Source organism: Nerophis ophidion, linkage group LG12, assembly GCF_033978795.1.
Source record: "Nerophis ophidion isolate RoL-2023_Sa linkage group LG12, RoL_Noph_v1.0, whole genome shotgun sequence".
NCBI classification, from domain to species: Eukaryota; Metazoa; Chordata; class Actinopteri; order Syngnathiformes; family Syngnathidae; genus Nerophis; species Nerophis ophidion.
Genome location: NC_084622.1, coordinates 54,997,569 through 55,015,127, shown reverse-complemented (window position 1 = coordinate 55,015,127; position 17,559 = coordinate 54,997,569). Strand labels below are relative to the sequence as shown.

The window sequence follows — 17,559 nt, the reverse complement described above, 5'->3', positions numbered from 1 at the left end:
AAACCCTTTATGAATATATTTATTGTGTAATACTTCAACAAAATATGAATGCAAGTTCATAAACTGTGGGGAATGCAATATTCAGTGTTGACAGCTAGATTTTTTTGTGGACATGTTCCATAAATATTGATGTTAAAGATTTATTTTTTGTGAAGAACTTTTAGAATTAAGTTCATGAATCTAGATGGATCTCTATTACAATCCCCAAAGACGGCACTTTAATTTGATGATTACTTCTATGTGTAGAAATCTTTATTTATAATTGAATCACTTGTTTATTTTTCAACAAGTTTTTAGTTTTTTTTTCAATATTTTTTTCCAAATTGTTCAAGATGAGCAATATTTTGCACTGTTATACAATTTAATACATCAGAAACTGATGACATAGTGCTGTATTTTACTTCTATATCTCGCGATAATTAGTAATCACTAAGCAAAAAGCTTCAGTTTTTATTACTTTACCATTCCGAATGTAACCTGTATATTATTTGCACTCCGCTGCATCTCATGTTGCCTTTTTTCCTCATCTTTATTTTTGCACTTTGTGTTTTGCGTGTAGATTCCTTCTGTGTGAGCAGGATTAAAGATACTTTTTTCTGCATGCCACCTCTTCACCCAGGGTTGCAGCCTTAACTGATCATGACATATTTGGCCCTGTGGTGACTTATTTTGCAGTTGCAGGCAATACAAAAAGCACAGACTGAGTCACTAACTTGTAGCATTCTTTGTCTGGAGCCTTGATTTTAGGAAAACACGCAGGCACCTTACAAGACATTTTCTTCTCATCTGTGCAGATTTTCACAGGAATAGACCCAGAGCTGTCCTATCGTCTTCTAGAACAATCTGAACAGTCCAGTTGCAATCGATGTAATGCTCTGAGACAAAGAATCATACTATATTTAGTATATTTAAATTGAGCAAGTGAAGTGTGTGTGCCACATTTAATTAATGAACTGTTTCATGACTTTTGTCCAGTGAGTGTAGAAGCCAATCAGTGCTCTGGACTTGTGGTCCACTATTACTAAACAGTAGTGGTAGTAGTATTTTTTTTTGTTTTGAAATGTTAAAACCAAAACCAAACACATTAGAATAATTACAAATATAGAAACACATTGTTCACAATGAAAACACATAGAAATTGAAAACCATACATAATTATTAGGTTATTCGTATCCGAAAAGACATGCACCTGGGGATAGGTTGATTGGCAACACTAAATTGGCCCAAGTGTGTGAATGTGAGTGTGAATGTTGTCTGTCTATCTGTGTTGGCCCTGCGATGAGATGGTGACTTGTCCCCCCCCCCCCCAGAAGGGATAAGCAGTAGAAAATGGATGAAAGTGTATCCGAAAAGAGTGGGAAGAAATTAAACATGTTTACTCCAATATTTTATTCATATATAAACTGTCACTGTCATATATACCAGTGTTTCTTAATACGAAAAATATATTTTTCTCAGCTGTGCTCCGAATGGGCCCTAATTGTAATACACTGTTCTGCCAACTGTTGCAGTATTGACAATCTCTAACCAGAGTTGTGTATGGCTAACTAAACAACAGGCGCCATGACTGCTACCAAGGATGTCTGCGACTTTATTTCTTTTAGCACAACATAATTATATGTACATTTTTTTTTAATCAGTTACTTGTAATTCCCTTCATGTTTGGTTATAATTTTTCTAATTAGCCTGACCTAATCCTAAAGTTTGTGTTAAATAAATCGTCTTACTGATTAACACATGGTTTCATATCATTTGACAAGGTTGTAAACTGTAAGTAGGTTAGATATAATTATGGAATACAATTTTAATCAAGAGTAAGATTACTAATGAGGTGTCAATATTTGAGTGGAAACTGGGCCCCTCTGTAGTGGAAAAGTTGGGGCTTGAGATCAAAATGTTTAAGAACCCGTGATCTATACCAGTGGTTCTCAACCTTTTTTCAGTGATGTACCCCCTGTGAACATTTTTTTAATTCAAGTACCCCCTAATCAGAGAAAAGCCTTTTTGGTTGGAAAAAATAGATAAAGAAGTAAAATACAGCACTATGTCATCAGTTTCTGATTTATTAAATTGTATAACAGTGCAAAATATTACTCATTTGTAGTGGTCCTTCTTGAACTATTTGGAAAAAAAGATATAAAAAAACCTAAAAACTTGTTGAAAAATAAACAAGTGATTCAGTTATAGATAAAGATTTCTACACATAGAAGTAATCATCAACTTAATGCGCCCTCTTTGGGGATTGTAGATCCATCTGGATTCATGAACTTAATTCTAAAAAATTCTTGACAAAAAAACAAATCTTTAACATCAATATTAATGGAACATGTCCACAAAAATGAATATTGCATTGATGCATTTCTTTTCACAGTTTATGAATTTACATTCATATTTTGTTGAAGTATTATTCAATAAATATATTTATAAAGGATTTATGAATTGTTGCTATTTTTAGAATATTCATAAAAAATCTCATGTACCCCTTGGCATGCCTTCAAGTACTCCCAGGGGTACGCGTACACCCCTTTTGAGAACCGCTGATCCACGCGCTTCTATATTTTTCATATTTTTATATTTTTACACATTGTTTTCTTGCATGCACACATAGCACTGTATGGAATGGCCTCAATCTCGTTACCCTGCGTAATAACAATAAAGCTGATTCTGATTCTGATCTATACAACGATTAATTTATTGGAATTTTCAAAACAATATCAATCTTTATCCCACGTATAAACACATTTTTGGGCACAAATATTCATAAAGTACGTATACCAGTGGCGGGCCGTACGTTTCTCACCTAGTCCTTCAGTGATGTCCTACTTGGTCCAACTTCACCTCTCAAAATACCGTAATTAATGTCACCACATGGACACGGCTGGAGATACGATACAGAAACACACTTGCACACTACTGCGCATTGATCCCCATCAACAGTGTACAAAGCTGTCTATTTTTTGGCGCATTTAACATTCAATAAACCCGTTTCAGCAATTAAAACATATTCAACGTGGTACTGTCAAAATTAAAAGAATTGTATAAAACAAATGAAACATTAAAATATTAACAAATGAAATATTTTAACTCACAATTTGTAAAAACCCATTCGACGCCGTATAAGCCAGTGGTGCCGTCGTAGTCGGTAGTTTGTCGTAGTCGGTTGATTCGTGTGAAAGTCGCGGGCAAACCTTTTCACTGCCGGTGTCGGCCGACCTCGTCTCACAAGATGTAGTTTCTCTTTAAAAACCCTTCTTGAAAATGGCCTTGCAAATATATACAGTATCTGCCACCTAATCAACATTTTGCTGTCCTTCTTTTTGAGTACCGGCTAGTTTTCTGTGGCTTTCTATAGCTGGTATGGCCCCGGTGCCACTTCCTGTTTTTGCAACTTGTGATTGGATACTCACTTTGGACTCCAAAGTGATAACCTACCACAGCGCAAGGCCAGCTAGAAGGCCTTACAGACAACAACTTGTGATCTGATTGACTATAAAAATTGTCTCTCAACTGTATGTGCCCCTTCACTTACAGTGCACAGACGCCAGCATTGTTGATTCTGAAGGCCCCGGGCAGATTTCGCACAGCATGGCAACATAAGCTAGCTGAATTCTGATTGGATACAAACTCTAACCTAAAAACAACAACACTGCAAAGAGCATACTATGACCTGGACAGAATATGAATAGTTTTAGATATTTAGGGAAAGCAAATCAAAAACTACTTTAATCTTTAATTATGATCATGATTTCTGGTTATGTAAGGGCACCAGTGAACAGCCCACCGTTTGCACGTATACACATATATAGACGCATATGCAAGTGCTAAATGACGGTAACGCCAACTAATAATAAATGAATAAATACCATAAAAAAATGAATAATACTGTAAACAGTAGGAATGTGACTCTTACAACAGCTCACGATTCAATTCTATTCCACTTCTAGGGTCGAGGATTGGATTCTGCAAGGATTCTCGATTCAAACAATTCTTGCGATATATTATTTGTCATAAAAGTTGTAATAAAACCTTTCAAAAACAAGTTGCAGGTTACAAAAGCTGTTCTTGACTGTTGATGTATGACATACAGTATATGTGCAACGTGTAGGTGCTCAGATGACCTAAAAAAGTATTTTTAAAGATTGATTCTTAAAGAATTATATATATTTTTTAAAACAATTTTTTTTTAAAATTATGAATCTATTTACAATAGGAATAATATCAATCGTGACGTGGATGTAAATTGATTTTTTTTCAGCACCCCTATTAACCACCTTTTGACTGCTAGAAACGTTCAATCTTATATACTGTATATTAAAAGTCATTGTCTCTCTTTTTAAAGTGAACTATTGTTGTACATTTGTTTACATTCAGAAAATTTAAAACTTCCCTAGTTTAACTTCACACATAGAAATACAAATACTACTTCATTTTGTGCATTACTAAGGATATTGAGATTTAAAGGCCTACTGAAACCCACTACTATTGACCACGCAGTCTGATAGTTTATATATCAATGATGAAATATTAACATTGCAACACATGCAATACGGCCGGTTTAGTTTACTAAAATACAATTTTGAATTTCCCGCAGAGTTTCTTGTTGAAAATGTAGCGGAATGATGACGCGTGCGTGTGACGTCCAGGGTTGCAGGGGACATATTAGCGAAACACCATTTGCAGCTCAAAGTTGTCTCTTTTCATGGCGCAATTACACAGTATTCTGGACATGTGTGTTGCTGAATCTTTTGCGATTTGTTCAATTAATAATGGAGACGTCAAAGTAGAAAGATGGAGGTGGGAAGCTTTAGCCTTTAGCCACACAAACACGGTGTTTCCTTGTTTAAAATTCCCGGAGGTGAAGCTTTACTTTGGATCAGAGCGGTCAAGCGAACATGTTTCCCGACCACTTGTCAACCGGCAGGTTTCGGTGAGAAAATTGTGGTAAAAAGTCGCCTCTTACCGGAGATCAGCTGAGCTTGCGCCATCCATTCAGCTGCCGTCGACTTCCCGCAGAGACTGGCGTCAAGACACCCGTGGACAAACCCCTCCGACTATCATGTACTATTTAATCTCACTAAAACACTAGCAACACAATAGAAAGATAAGGGATTTCCCAGAATTATCCTAGTAAATGTGTCTAAAAACATCTGAATCAGTCCCAATGCAATCACCTTTTTTTTTTTAAACTTTATTTTTTTTTTCTCTAGTCCTTCGCTATCAATATCATCATCCACAAATCTTTCATCCTCGCTCAAATTAATGGGGAAATTGTCGTTTTCTCGCTCCGAATAGCTCTTGCTGCTGGAGGCTCCCATTAAAAACAATGTGAGGACGTGAGGAGCCCTCACCCTTGTGACGTCATCGTCTGCGACTTCCGGTAAAGGCAAAGCTTTTTTATTAGCGACTAAAAGTTGCGAACTTTATCGTCGATGTTCTCTACTTAATCCTTCCAGCAAAAATATGGCAATATCGCGAAATGATCAAGTATGACACATAGAATGGACCTGCTATCCCCATTTAAATAAAAGAATCTCATTTCAGTAGACCTTTAATTTACCTCTTAAAATATATTTCCCCTTTAGTCAATTTTTTGATAATTTCCAGGCAATTATATATATTTTTTGCATTTAGTGTAAATTGGGATGTCTGTAGTTCCACACAATCTTTGAATTTTAGTAGTTCTGTATGCACAATATTTGACAATTGAGGAATCTACAGGTTTTTTTGCAGGTGTTTGGTACAATATTGTTGCAGTTGAGCTTTTGTGTGCTGGTCCTCTTCTGTATTCTGTCCGTCTGTTTGTTTTCTCTAGATACAAAGCCGTCATTGAAGCCTGCTCTCTTCAGCCTGACATCGACATCCTGCCACAGGGGGACCAGACAGAGATTGGAGAGAGGGTCAGTAACGATTCATTTGAATTCCTCTGTTGGTTTTTTTTATTGCCTGATCTGGCAATGGCTTATCCCTCTGTGGCTTGTTACACTGCAACAACATTGGTCATTATTACTGTGCTGCAAGGATGAGATGCTGGTGTGTGCAGGGATTTGGACTTTTATGATGGATTGCAGTCCGACTTAGGGGATAACAGGACTGGCCGCTTTTAAAATGAAGCCATTTGTTCCCTTTTGTGTGATAGCATCTCATCTTGCGTTACACTCCTGCCTTTATTACAGGGTATCATCCTCTCGGGTGGGCAGAAGCAGCGCATCAGTGTGGCCAGAGCCTTGTATCAGCAGACAAATGTGGTCTTTCTGGTGAGTCACCTGCAGACACTGACATGATGAGCAAATATTAATCGAGCTATGACTAATAAAAAAATATTTTGACTAACAAATGGCTATTTAAGTTATTTTTGCTGGACATAAATGCAAAACATCCTAAATGCAAATGTTGTAGCTAAAGAGGCAATGCACAAATCCGTCCATCCATAGACGCAAAAGGTCACTGATAGTTTTGATGAGAAGGAAACTAAAATAGGCACTGATAATAATAATAGTAAAAATAATAATAATAATCCATCCATAATAATAATACTAATACATATGTTCCTTTATGTTACCCCACTTTGGTATCTTTTTACAGGACGACCCATTCTCTGCTCTAGATATTCACTTGAGTGACCATCTGATGCAAGATGGGATCCTCAGGCTCCTGAGAGAGGAGAAGAGGACAGTGGTGCTGGTCACGCACAAACTTCAGTACTTACCACAAGCAGACTGGGTGAGAGTTGTGCGTGTGTGCGTGTGTGCGTGTGTGCGTGTGTGTGTGAATGTATGAGGGGCCGTTAGGGACAATATTCATTTTAGTTGTTTATGTGAGAGCATTTCAGTAGTGTATGTAAGAGCATTTCAGTAGTGTATGTAAGAGGTAATTCTGAATAATGTCCTTAACGGCCCCTCATGTGCACGCGTGTGATTGTGTTTGTTTGTGTGTGCGTACATAATGAGATATTTATGGCAGACGCCTGCGATAACGATATATATCATATTATTTGGCATATAATTATAATAATAACCATTTCAAAATGGGTTATAAAGACTCCTAAATTTAGCTGCTGACTTATACAGTAACATTTTGCGTAACTTCCTGTTTTATTATTTAGTCAAATTAATTAATAATTTACTTGTTAATTTGCTGTTATTATCTGGTTACTTTCTGTTGTAACATGGTTCTCTCTATATTTCTGTAAAATGTAATGGGCACTTATTCTTCCTTTGTTTGGATATTTTACATTAGTTTTGGGGCATACTATAAATTTGGGTATCAATCAAATACCACATAGTAATAATCCGTAATAGTATTAGTCATACTAACGCAGATATTTAAAATTTAAAAATTATTTAAATGATTACATTTCTATTGCTAATTATAATCAGACAAAAACGGTGGTGTAACATATTTGGATAGCTTCTTGCTATTGGCTCTGCTTTAAATCATTTGGGTTTTGCCCTTAAAGCCCTTCTGTGTCCAAAGAGAGTTTTCTTGAATTTGTAAACGATAACAAAAATGCATGCATTATCACAATATAACGACAGTAATAAAAGCTCTATAGATGGTCATATTTTTATATCGTAAATCTTCTGAATAGCGCAATCCTAATGCGTATACAATGAATCAGTTACAGATTGTTTCATGCGTTCGTGTGTCTTTTCAGATTATTGCCATGAAAGACGGCACCATCCAGACCGAAGGGACTCTGAAGGACATCCAAAACTGTGAACCCAAGCTCTTTGAGCAGTGGAAAACGCTGATGCACAGACAGGACCAAGAGTTTGAGACGGTAAGTAATGAGCAGCACCATCCAGTGCTACTTAATTCCTAATTGCTTTGAACCACTGTTGCTATTTTTGGGGTCCGATTATTTGTTGGTTTGTTTTGTTCCATTCATTTAAGGTCAAACAAAAAACAATTAACATTACATTTAAAATAAATAATGAACGAAAAGAAGCAGAAAGAAGTCAAACTTATATCGGACCCTCTTCATACAGTTACAGTTGTTGTTCAACTCAGAAAACTAGCAATATTTATTCGCAACATACATATTTCATAATATACAACAAAATAACTAAACATGGACACAATAATTTACTCCAAATCACATCTTTTCGTCGTCATGATTTTTAAATTTTTTTTAATACAGTAGGAGTTTTAGATTTTTTCATTTCACTGTCAAAATTCTTCCACAAAGTAACACCTTTGATTGAAATGCTTGATTCCTTTATCCCTGTTCTAAACCTCGATTTAGTAAAGCGCTCAATTCCTTTTAAGATTGTAACCAATTTCTTGTTTAAATTATCTGTTTTGATTGTTTTGTTTTGATTTTTAGGATATTGCACTCTACCAATACTTTAAATTTCAGTAAGTTTAACTGTTTAAATATCATGCTTATCCCCATATGATTCCTATGGCTCCTTTCTGCAGAAGTAAGGTTGGATTTAAATATGTTTTACAGGCACTACCCCACACTTCTACACAGTATGTTAGATATGGAACAATCAGTGAGTTATACAAAATGTACAATGCTTTTAGATTAAATAATTCCTTCCCTTTGTGTAAAATAAAAATATATTTAGATACTTTAGCCTTTGTATTATCTGATTTCCATGACAAACGTTCATTAATTGTAACACCAAAAAAACAGATCTTCTTTGTTCTTTGAATCTCAACTCCTTTGATATATAGTGAGGCATCCACACTTGTCCTACTAATACAAAAATATTTTTTTTTTAACTACCACTAACAAATCTTTAATATTTTGTCCTTAATAAAACAGGGTTGGGTCGTCAGCCAATAAAATACACTTAAAAGTTTGGAAACCATGGTAATATCATTGACGTACATGAGAAACAATAGAGGTCCAAGATCGATCCTTGTGGAACTCCACGACTACAATTATGCAAGGCAAACTTACACAAACTGTTTTCTGTCCTTCAGGAAACTTTTAAACAACTCATGAGCCATTCCTCTTATTCATATTTATACAATTTGTCCAATAATATTACATGATCAAGGATATCAAACGCTTTTTCAAGAGCTACAAAAATACGTACCGGGTACTAAGATTTGTTTTCAAACTACTGCCATTGAAATTTCTTCCATCAAATCAATTATTGTTGTTGCAGTTGAGTTATTGGGACGGAACCCATAATGACTATTGCTTAAAATTTTATATTTATTAATAACTTTAAACAAAAATTCAATGGGGAACTGTACTTTTTTGTGAATTTTACTTATCGTTCATGAAATTAAATTAAATACCCCTTACAATGGGGCGAACAGGAGGCTCTCTATTCCACCGATTAAACCCAATAAATTTTTTGGGAAAAACTGCCAACAATACACCATTTACATTTTGTGACTTGAATATTAACAAAGTATTAGTGATATTAATATAAGTGCCAATGCGGACAAGCTATTTTTTGCGGTACCGTGATCACAACCTTGTGTGCCAATGTTGACATGATCGACTAATGAGCTGCGTCTTTGTTTCTGTGCTTGTGAAACTTGATTGTAGATCCTAAATCATGCCTTTCACCTTGATAGTAGAAGGACAAGTACATATTCTGACAAGTTGGTACACTTTGACAGCCAATTTAGAACCGCAAATGGAGAGTGACACAAAAAGACGCTTGGTTCCACCCTCTTTTTCTTAGTGAGGATTATTATCTGGAATATCATCGGGAATTTAACAAGATTCTATCAGTCGACATTCTAATGACAGCAGACATTGCACTGGAAGTGATGTTTTATTACATGTGTTGGCTCTCATGAAGTTTGCAGTAAGTAACAATCAGTGATGTTATAAAAAAAAGTGAAAACAACGTGGTTCGTTTTTTTAAATTAAAGCGCGGTGTATGCTTAAAATGATCAAAATACATAAATATTAAATGTTACTATAAATGTGCCTGTTACTACATTACATATATACTTACAGTGTACATATAAAACCTTAACAGAGGTGTTTGGATTTGTTAGTAGATCAGGCTCCCATAGACTTAAAAAAAAATAATAATAATATATATATATAAATAAATAAATGGGTTGTACTTGTATATATATATATATATATATATATATATATACTTGTATATATATATATGTATATGTATATGTATATGTATATGTATATATATATATATATATATATATATATATATATATATATATATATATATGTATGTATATATATGTATATATATGTATATATATATATATGTATATATATTAATATATATATATATATATATATATATAGCGTCATGTCTTTTATACTGTTTGTGAACAATATGCAAAATTCCCAAAAAGTGCGGTTCCCCTTTAAGCATCTAGTGCTTTGCTTACAGAACCTGAGCTTGTTGTTTAAAAATTGTGTCATCACATTAAGACATTTCTATTTTTCAGGAGACCGTAGCAGCCAGTATGACAGATATGGAAAGGAAAAATCTGCGGAGAGCTATGTACTCCAGAGAGGCTGCTAAGACTGAGGATGATGAGGAAGGTGAGAGGTCAAAATACTGCCAGGCTATTGGGGAGTATTCTGTCATGTACAAATATTAATGCATTTAGTCCTTAACTTCATTAAAAGGTACCGTAATTTTCGGGCTAGAGAGCATAACTAAATTTAAGCCGCACTCAATTTTTGGACTAATCTTACTTTGTACGTATATCGGCCGCACAGGTTTAAAAGACACAGGTGAACACATTGAAACATAACATTTTTACACAGGCGTTTGTGTTCATTCCCAAATTTAACAAAAGACAGTTCAGGTAACAGGACATATCGCCTACGGGAGAAGTCATCCTTCTCCTCCTGTGTGCTGTAACTACTAAAGTCGCCTTCTTCGGTGTCGGAGTTGAGGTGCCTTGGGATTGCGTTTTCTCTGCCTCGTTTTTCGCTTTCGTCTTGAGGCAGGTCGCCTCTGGGTTTGTCCCATCTTCTTTGGCAGTAATTGTGGGAGATTTCTGTTACCTTTTTAAATGACTGGGCCGCCCGTCTTTAGCCTTGGGGCTGTGTCTTGTTCATTTTTATGGTGTCCTTTCCATAAGGAGGGTGAATCTACAACACACTAAATGGCCTACAGAAGGATTACGTGGGTGCGTTTGATTTAATACCTTCGATTAAATAATGATTTACCATTTCATTGGTCCACTGTCACCTGTTCGGCAATCTTTTAGTCCTGAAATTACGGTATACCAGTATGTTGTTCTCATCATTTTGGGAAGTCCTCCATGTCACAGTTTTATACTGATTCACTTCATCCTGAAAGTAGTACACATGCATTTAGAAGGCTCTTCCAGTTTATATTTATCTGCTTATTTTCAATGTTGCTGCTAGTTGAACCACTAGACATACACGTACTGCATCACATTCTTTTCTACTGTGATGTACCATACCCCACTATCTTTGACACCACTTTACTCTCACAATACTCTTCCCGACTTACCTCCACACTTCGTCACCAATAAGACACACTATTCCACAACCTTTTGGTGTTTATTGTACACAACTTCTTGCATCGTGTTGCTATTGATCCTGGTCTCTAATCCAAATCTCTGTGTGTCTTTGTTGTTTATTTGTGATAGTGTTTTTCCAAGTGTAGCGGCATTACACTTTATCTGTGTTTTGTGTTGTTTCTCGCGTGCTGGTGACACCCCCTGGACTTTCACCATGGCTCCAGCACCAGGTTTTACTCTCATGTTCGATGAAACAGGTGTGGCCAGAAAGCATGCTTTGTCAAAGCAAACACCCTGAAAAAAGACAAGAAAGCAATTGTGTGGCTTTCTGACGCTGCTCGAAAATCCTGTCTTTGTACGCTTCTCCCTTCATATTAGAATCATCTACATTTTCATTCTTATTTTGACATGGTCATGTCTTGCCTTCCAAACACTCACCTGCTTGAAGGAAGATAAAACCAATCCTGCTTCTCATCAACGCTCCACACAGCCTCTTGCTCCAACCTGCTGCATGATATGTGGAAATATGCTGTTCAGTATTTATAGCAGGTGTCAATACTTGCTCCTCACCCCCACTTGGTATTCCGTGTGTACGGTTATTCCTGGTAAACACTGCTTTCATAAGGGTGGGCCTGCAGTAGCACATTTAGAAGGGCACATTGCAGACCCCCGCCAAGGTTTCATAGCTAAAACCATTACTGTATACCTATCTTGTTGAATCTATCACCTAGTAAAACTTTTACTACTCGTTTGTAAAGTTAAGTGATTTCTTCGATTGTTTATCAGTATTAGCACGACACATTAAAAGGTATCTCTATAAATTAATAGGACAGAACAACCCGCTCATGTCGACTAGCTGTCTATTAAGACCATCTCATCAAGTCCTGATTGTGTGCAGTTTCCCACAGGCCTGCACTCTATTTGTTGCAGTGGTCAGGGCTAAGGGGTGGCCCTGGGGTTCAGGGGCTTTTGCGTCCCCGGCTCCCCAACTTCAACACACCAATCCCTAGCCCGGCCAAAAATAGTTAAACAAAAAATAAATCAGAATTTACAGAACAGCAATAATGCAAAACTATCACCCGTTTTAAAAATTATTTTGTTCATGCGACAGGCGCATGCAGGTCTATGCGAGTGTAATTGAAGTCAAGTAAAGTAGCTCAATAGTAGTGCGCTGGTCTAAACCCGCTCGGAGCAACAGAGACAGAGAGAGAGAGAGACAGTACATAATCGCTAGACAAAGCTGAGCTGTTTATGATTAACAGTTATGAACATCAACCATTGCCTTCCGCCGTCAGGGTCCCCTGATTGGTTGGGGCCCCTGGGCTTCAGCTCGGGCAAGTAAAGCAGCCTTGGCAGCCTTGATAGGGTATTAAAACTCCGTTCCTCAGAGAGAACACAATAAATAACAGAAGAAATTAACAAATTAAAAAGATGGTTTGACAAAAAAAGACTATCTTTGACTCTCAACAAAACTAGAATGATATTCCATAACAGTAGAAGAGAAAGTGAAACACAAATACACAGAGACAAAGTAGAAAAACAGAGTAAAAAACAAACATTTTTAAGTGTTGTAATGGATGAAAAAAATAACCTTGAAATGTAAAAATATACGACATAAGGTGGTAAGAAATATTTCAATAGTGAATGAAGCAAATTTTGTACTTGACCAAAAATCACTTCAACTAAAGTACACTTCATTTACTAACCGTGTTACAGATAAGAGCAGTTAAAATAATACCTAATGTTGAATATAGAGAACATATAAATCCTTTATTTATTAAATAAAAAATATTTAAATTTAAGGACTTGGTGAATATGCAAACTGTACAAAGCAAACTATAAGCTGCTACCTAAGAAAGGCGAAAAATATCAGCTCAGAGAAAAATGTAGTTTTAAACATTTGTATGCACATACAACACTTAAAACATTTGGTTTATCAGTATGTGGAACTAAATTGTCAATATACTAATATGGTCCGGTTTAAGAGGCTGTTCAAACTAAACGTGTATGCAAAATACAAGGAAGAAGAATTTTGATGAACATCTTGAACTTTATTGAAAAGGAGATTTTTTTATTTCATATGTGAATCATACCTGACTTAGCTATTAAAACATTTGTTGTATTTCATTGATGTAAATTGTGTTACAAAATGAGGACAGGAAGCATACATCTGTGTTAGTAATTGCATTAAAATGAAAAAGGAGTAGGATTAAATAAGCTTGGCTTCTTCCTACTCCTTTTTTAACTTGCTGTAAAGAGAAATGTAAATATGTCAACTATATCATATAGATAGATAGTACTTTATTGATTATTCGATATATGTCTTGATTGCGAAAAAAAAAAAGCAGGTGAGGGGAATAGCGTTCAAGGAAGACATGAAACTGTTACAGGAAAATCCCAACAAAACTGGAAAGGCCACCAAAATAGGAGCACAAGACAAGTACTAAAACACGACACACAGGAAAACACCCCAAAAATTTTCAAATAAGTCACGACGTGATGTGTCAGGTCGTGACAGTACACCTACTTTGAGACAAGAGCTATAGTGATGCATGGTTGGTTATGGTTTGAATTCATATCCAACAATTGCGAGAACGACCTTTTATTGTCAATATTGGCTGCTGGGTTACATTTTTTTAATGTTTTTTGCTGGTGGTGTGTCTTGAGATTTTTTCAATGAAGAAAATGTGCCTTGGCTCAGTAAAGGTTGAAAAACACTGACTTAGGCAGTCCAAGGGGCGTCTACATTGTAGTGAATTTGATTGTTCATTAAAAATTCAAAGCAATCTAAATGAAAAGATTAACATATTATACTTTTGCTAGTATTCTACCTTGTATGCAGAGGTGGGTAGTAACGCGCTACATTTACTCCGTTACATCTACTTGAGTAACGTTTGGGATAAATTGTACTTCTAAGAATAGTTTTAATGAAATATACTTTTACTTTTACTTGAGTATATTTATAGAGAAGAAACGCTACTTTTACTCCGCTCCATTTCTCTACATTCAGCTCGCTACTCGCTACTGATTTTTATCGATCTGTTAATACACGCTTTGTTTCTTTTTGGTTTGTCAGACATTCCTTCAAAGTAGGATCTATCACATGCCTGCGTTTCACCAATCAAATGCAGTCACTGGTGACGTTTGACTCCGTTTCACCAATCTAATGCAGTCACTGGTGAGGTTTGACTCCATTTCACCGATCAAACAGAGCCAGGCGGTCACATGATTAACTGCACACTTTTTTTTATAAACCTTTATTTATAAATTTCAACATTTACAAACAGTTGAAAATAATAATCAAAGTAAGTACAAAAACAGTACAAAACAGTATAAAAAACATACAGAACAGCGCCAGGGGGTTGTAAATTCAAAGTAACTAAAATACAATGCAAAAAATATATATATATATATAAAATAAAGTGCAAAGCCATAGGCTCACTCAATCTCAGTAAATAACTTAAATTTGGAACACAGCATCATCGTTTTCACAGCTTTTTGGTTGTTAGAGGTAGAGTGTTTTAATGTAGAGTTCTAAATCTTTTTTAAAGGCACAAAAAACAGGTCGGGTATTGAGAAACTTACATTTATGAATACAAAACTAAGCCAATAGTATAATGAACTTCCAAAGGTAAAATTCATTTAAAACATTTTTTTTCAATACAGTGTAAAACCTAATATATATTTTTTAATATATATTATTGTTTTAGTTGCTTAAGAGATATTACCTGGCTCTGAATTTGTTCATTGCTGTTTTTATATTTTTGTGCATTACTTGTTGCCGTCATTATTAAACAAACAGGTTACTCATCAGTTACTCAATACTTGAGTAGTTTTTTCACAACATACATTTGACTTTTATTCAAGTTAATATTTGGGTGACTGCTCTTTACTTTTACTTGAGTAATACATCTCTAAAGTAACAGTACTCTTACTTGAGTACAATTTCTGGCTACTCTACTCACCTCTGCTTGTATGTGATGGAAACTGAACAAACACCAATCCCCTTGGCAGAGGAAGATATAAATACTTTACAGTGTTGTCATCCTTTGTATTTTATTTTGGTGAGAGCATTTATTGAAGTGACAGAACAATGAGGAGAATGTGTTGGAAATAGGAGTATAAAAACAAGTTCATGCAAGGTAAGAGAGAAGTGTGTCACATGTGGCACGTTTTGCAAGTGACGATCCGACGTTTGTCTCCAGAAGAATCCCTGGAGAGTGACGATGACGACAGCTTGTCGCAGGTAATGCGTCAACGAGCCACCATTCCCTGGCGCTCCTGCGGCACCTACCTGTCCTCGGCCGGCGTCCTCCTTCTCACGCTGCTCCTCCTGTCACAGCTCCTAAAACATTCCTTAATGGTGTCCATTGACTACTGGCTGGCACATTGGACGTCACACGTCATCACGGCCAAGTCAGACGCCACAGCACGCAACTGTACGCTTGTTCAGGTGAGGAACTCTGACTTTTAAACCAGGAATTTACTTTTTAAAGAAAAGTTACCGCTAGACTCAATGACGATGAGGATTTTTCTGCTGAAATATCACGATTATATTGCAAGGTTGCAGCTAACGATTATTTTAGTTAGCGAGTAACCTCTAGTTTAATTTGTTTGATTAATTGAGTAATCCAATAAAACACACTTTATAGCTTCAATGTGTCTTTTACGGAAGATGGTTTAAATAAAGATTCTTATGAGGCGCCTTTTTGTTATATATGCACATGACATTGAAATTGCGCTTTTAACATAAGAGCATCACTATACAGTGTATTTTTTTTTTTTTAAGTTAAAAAGTAAAACACATTAAATAATAATAAATAAAGAGCCAAACTACACAAATAGGCTTCTTGATAAAGTGATAATAATCACACCACCACAGTGTATATGTTTCGTTTAGTTTTTATTCATAGCTGTATGCAGAAGTGTCTGGTTGCATCAGCTCCATTACTTTAATGTCTTTCATGTCCTTTGTGTTCTTTGTTTTTTGATGTTTCCCTCTTACACAGATGTGAGAGGGATGTGTACTATTGCTATGAGTTGTTTTTTTCCCTTGGCCTCAGTTTGGACCCCCTTTCCTGGGCCCAGGCTTAGACCAATTTTTTTAATTTTATTTTAATCTTCTAATGGGATTGTGCTGAAAATTTAAATTTTCCTGAAGGAACTCTCCCGGCTGAATAAATAAAGTACTATCTAATCTAATCTAATCTAATTGTAAAAAAAAATTAAAAAAGTATATTAATAGTATATAATAATAAGAATAAAACCCATTGATAAACATCATACATATTTTAAATTGCGTGACACCGTATTCTCCAATTCAATACTCTCACAATTAAATAGGGAATTAATTGGAGGAATGGTGTTTGATTTTTAGACAACTTGTTATCATTAACATGCAAACTATAGATGATATCATGTACTCTATTGTGTTTGAACAAAACATTTGTTATGCCACTCAAACATAAAAGATGGGGCTACCTGCCAAAATGGACTTATATTTTGTTTCTGCTTGTTTGCTCTGTAAATACTTTCCGGTAATGTGCTACGTCAATAATGTAGTGCTATTGGAAAATGACAGTGCTCACATTTCACCGTTGGTCTTTATTTTAAACCTTTGACAGCGTCCCTCGTTTTGTTTGGGTTCTTTCTTGGCACGTGTACCCTACACATTTTAATTCCCGGGGCCGGGAATTAGTACTCAACGGTACTGATTTTCAGAATTTTTGATAAATGTTGATTGTTTAAAAAAACAACTCTATTTTTTACTAAACATTTAACACTAAACTGTACTGTCCAGTTGTTATCTTGTTTTCTTATTCTTCAAAGGCTCATTTGCAAGTATTTGACTGTACTATATTATATAGTATACATACATTATAGTATTATGTAGACTTTGAATGCAGTTGCAATTCCAAGACATTAGATGGCAATAGTGAATTGAGTCCAAGCGTGTTATCTTTGCTAGGAAGTAATCTTTGCCATTAAGTTGAATGTGCCAGTCTTTTATTTTATTGGGCCCTGCAAAGTGTTTATACTGTAGTATTGGGGCGGCATGGCGTAGTGGATAGAGCGGCCGGCCAGAAACCTGAGGGTTGCAGGTTC

At 35.7% G+C, this 17,559-nt stretch overlaps 1 protein-coding gene and 1 long non-coding RNA gene across 14 annotated transcripts in view; one reads left to right on the top strand and one right to left on the bottom strand.

Annotated features, from left to right (window-relative positions):
• Positions 1–17,559, top strand: part of abcc8 (ATP-binding cassette, sub-family C (CFTR/MRP), member 8) — a 172,171-nt gene that overhangs the window by 119,869 nt on the left and 34,743 nt on the right. For 5 of the 13 annotated variants that reach the window (XR_009809066.1, XM_061917764.1, XM_061917762.1 and 2 more), the window contains 7 exons: positions 5,813–5,897; positions 6,174–6,254; positions 6,583–6,720; positions 7,655–7,780; positions 10,402–10,502; positions 11,650–11,711; positions 15,660–15,907. Coding sequence is in view for 12 of the 13 variants with exons in the window: in XM_061917764.1 (XP_061773748.1) it covers positions 5,813–5,897; positions 6,174–6,254; positions 6,583–6,720; positions 7,655–7,780; positions 10,402–10,502; positions 11,650–11,711; positions 15,660–15,907 (841 nt within the window). In the remaining variant the exon portion in view is untranslated. The remainder of the gene's footprint in view (positions 1–5,812; positions 5,898–6,173; positions 6,255–6,582; positions 6,721–7,654; positions 7,781–10,401; positions 10,503–11,649; positions 11,712–15,659; positions 15,908–17,559) is intronic. The other 8 variants (XM_061917768.1, XM_061917766.1, XM_061917770.1 and 5 more) reach the window with 7 other exon arrangements.
• LOC133563582 (uncharacterized) lies at positions 5,650–12,037 on the bottom strand. The gene is made up of 3 exons (XR_009809067.1): positions 11,893–12,037; positions 11,445–11,748; positions 5,650–6,272 (listed from the first exon to the last, which is right to left on the bottom strand). It is a non-coding gene; the product is annotated as an uncharacterized LOC133563582 (long non-coding RNA).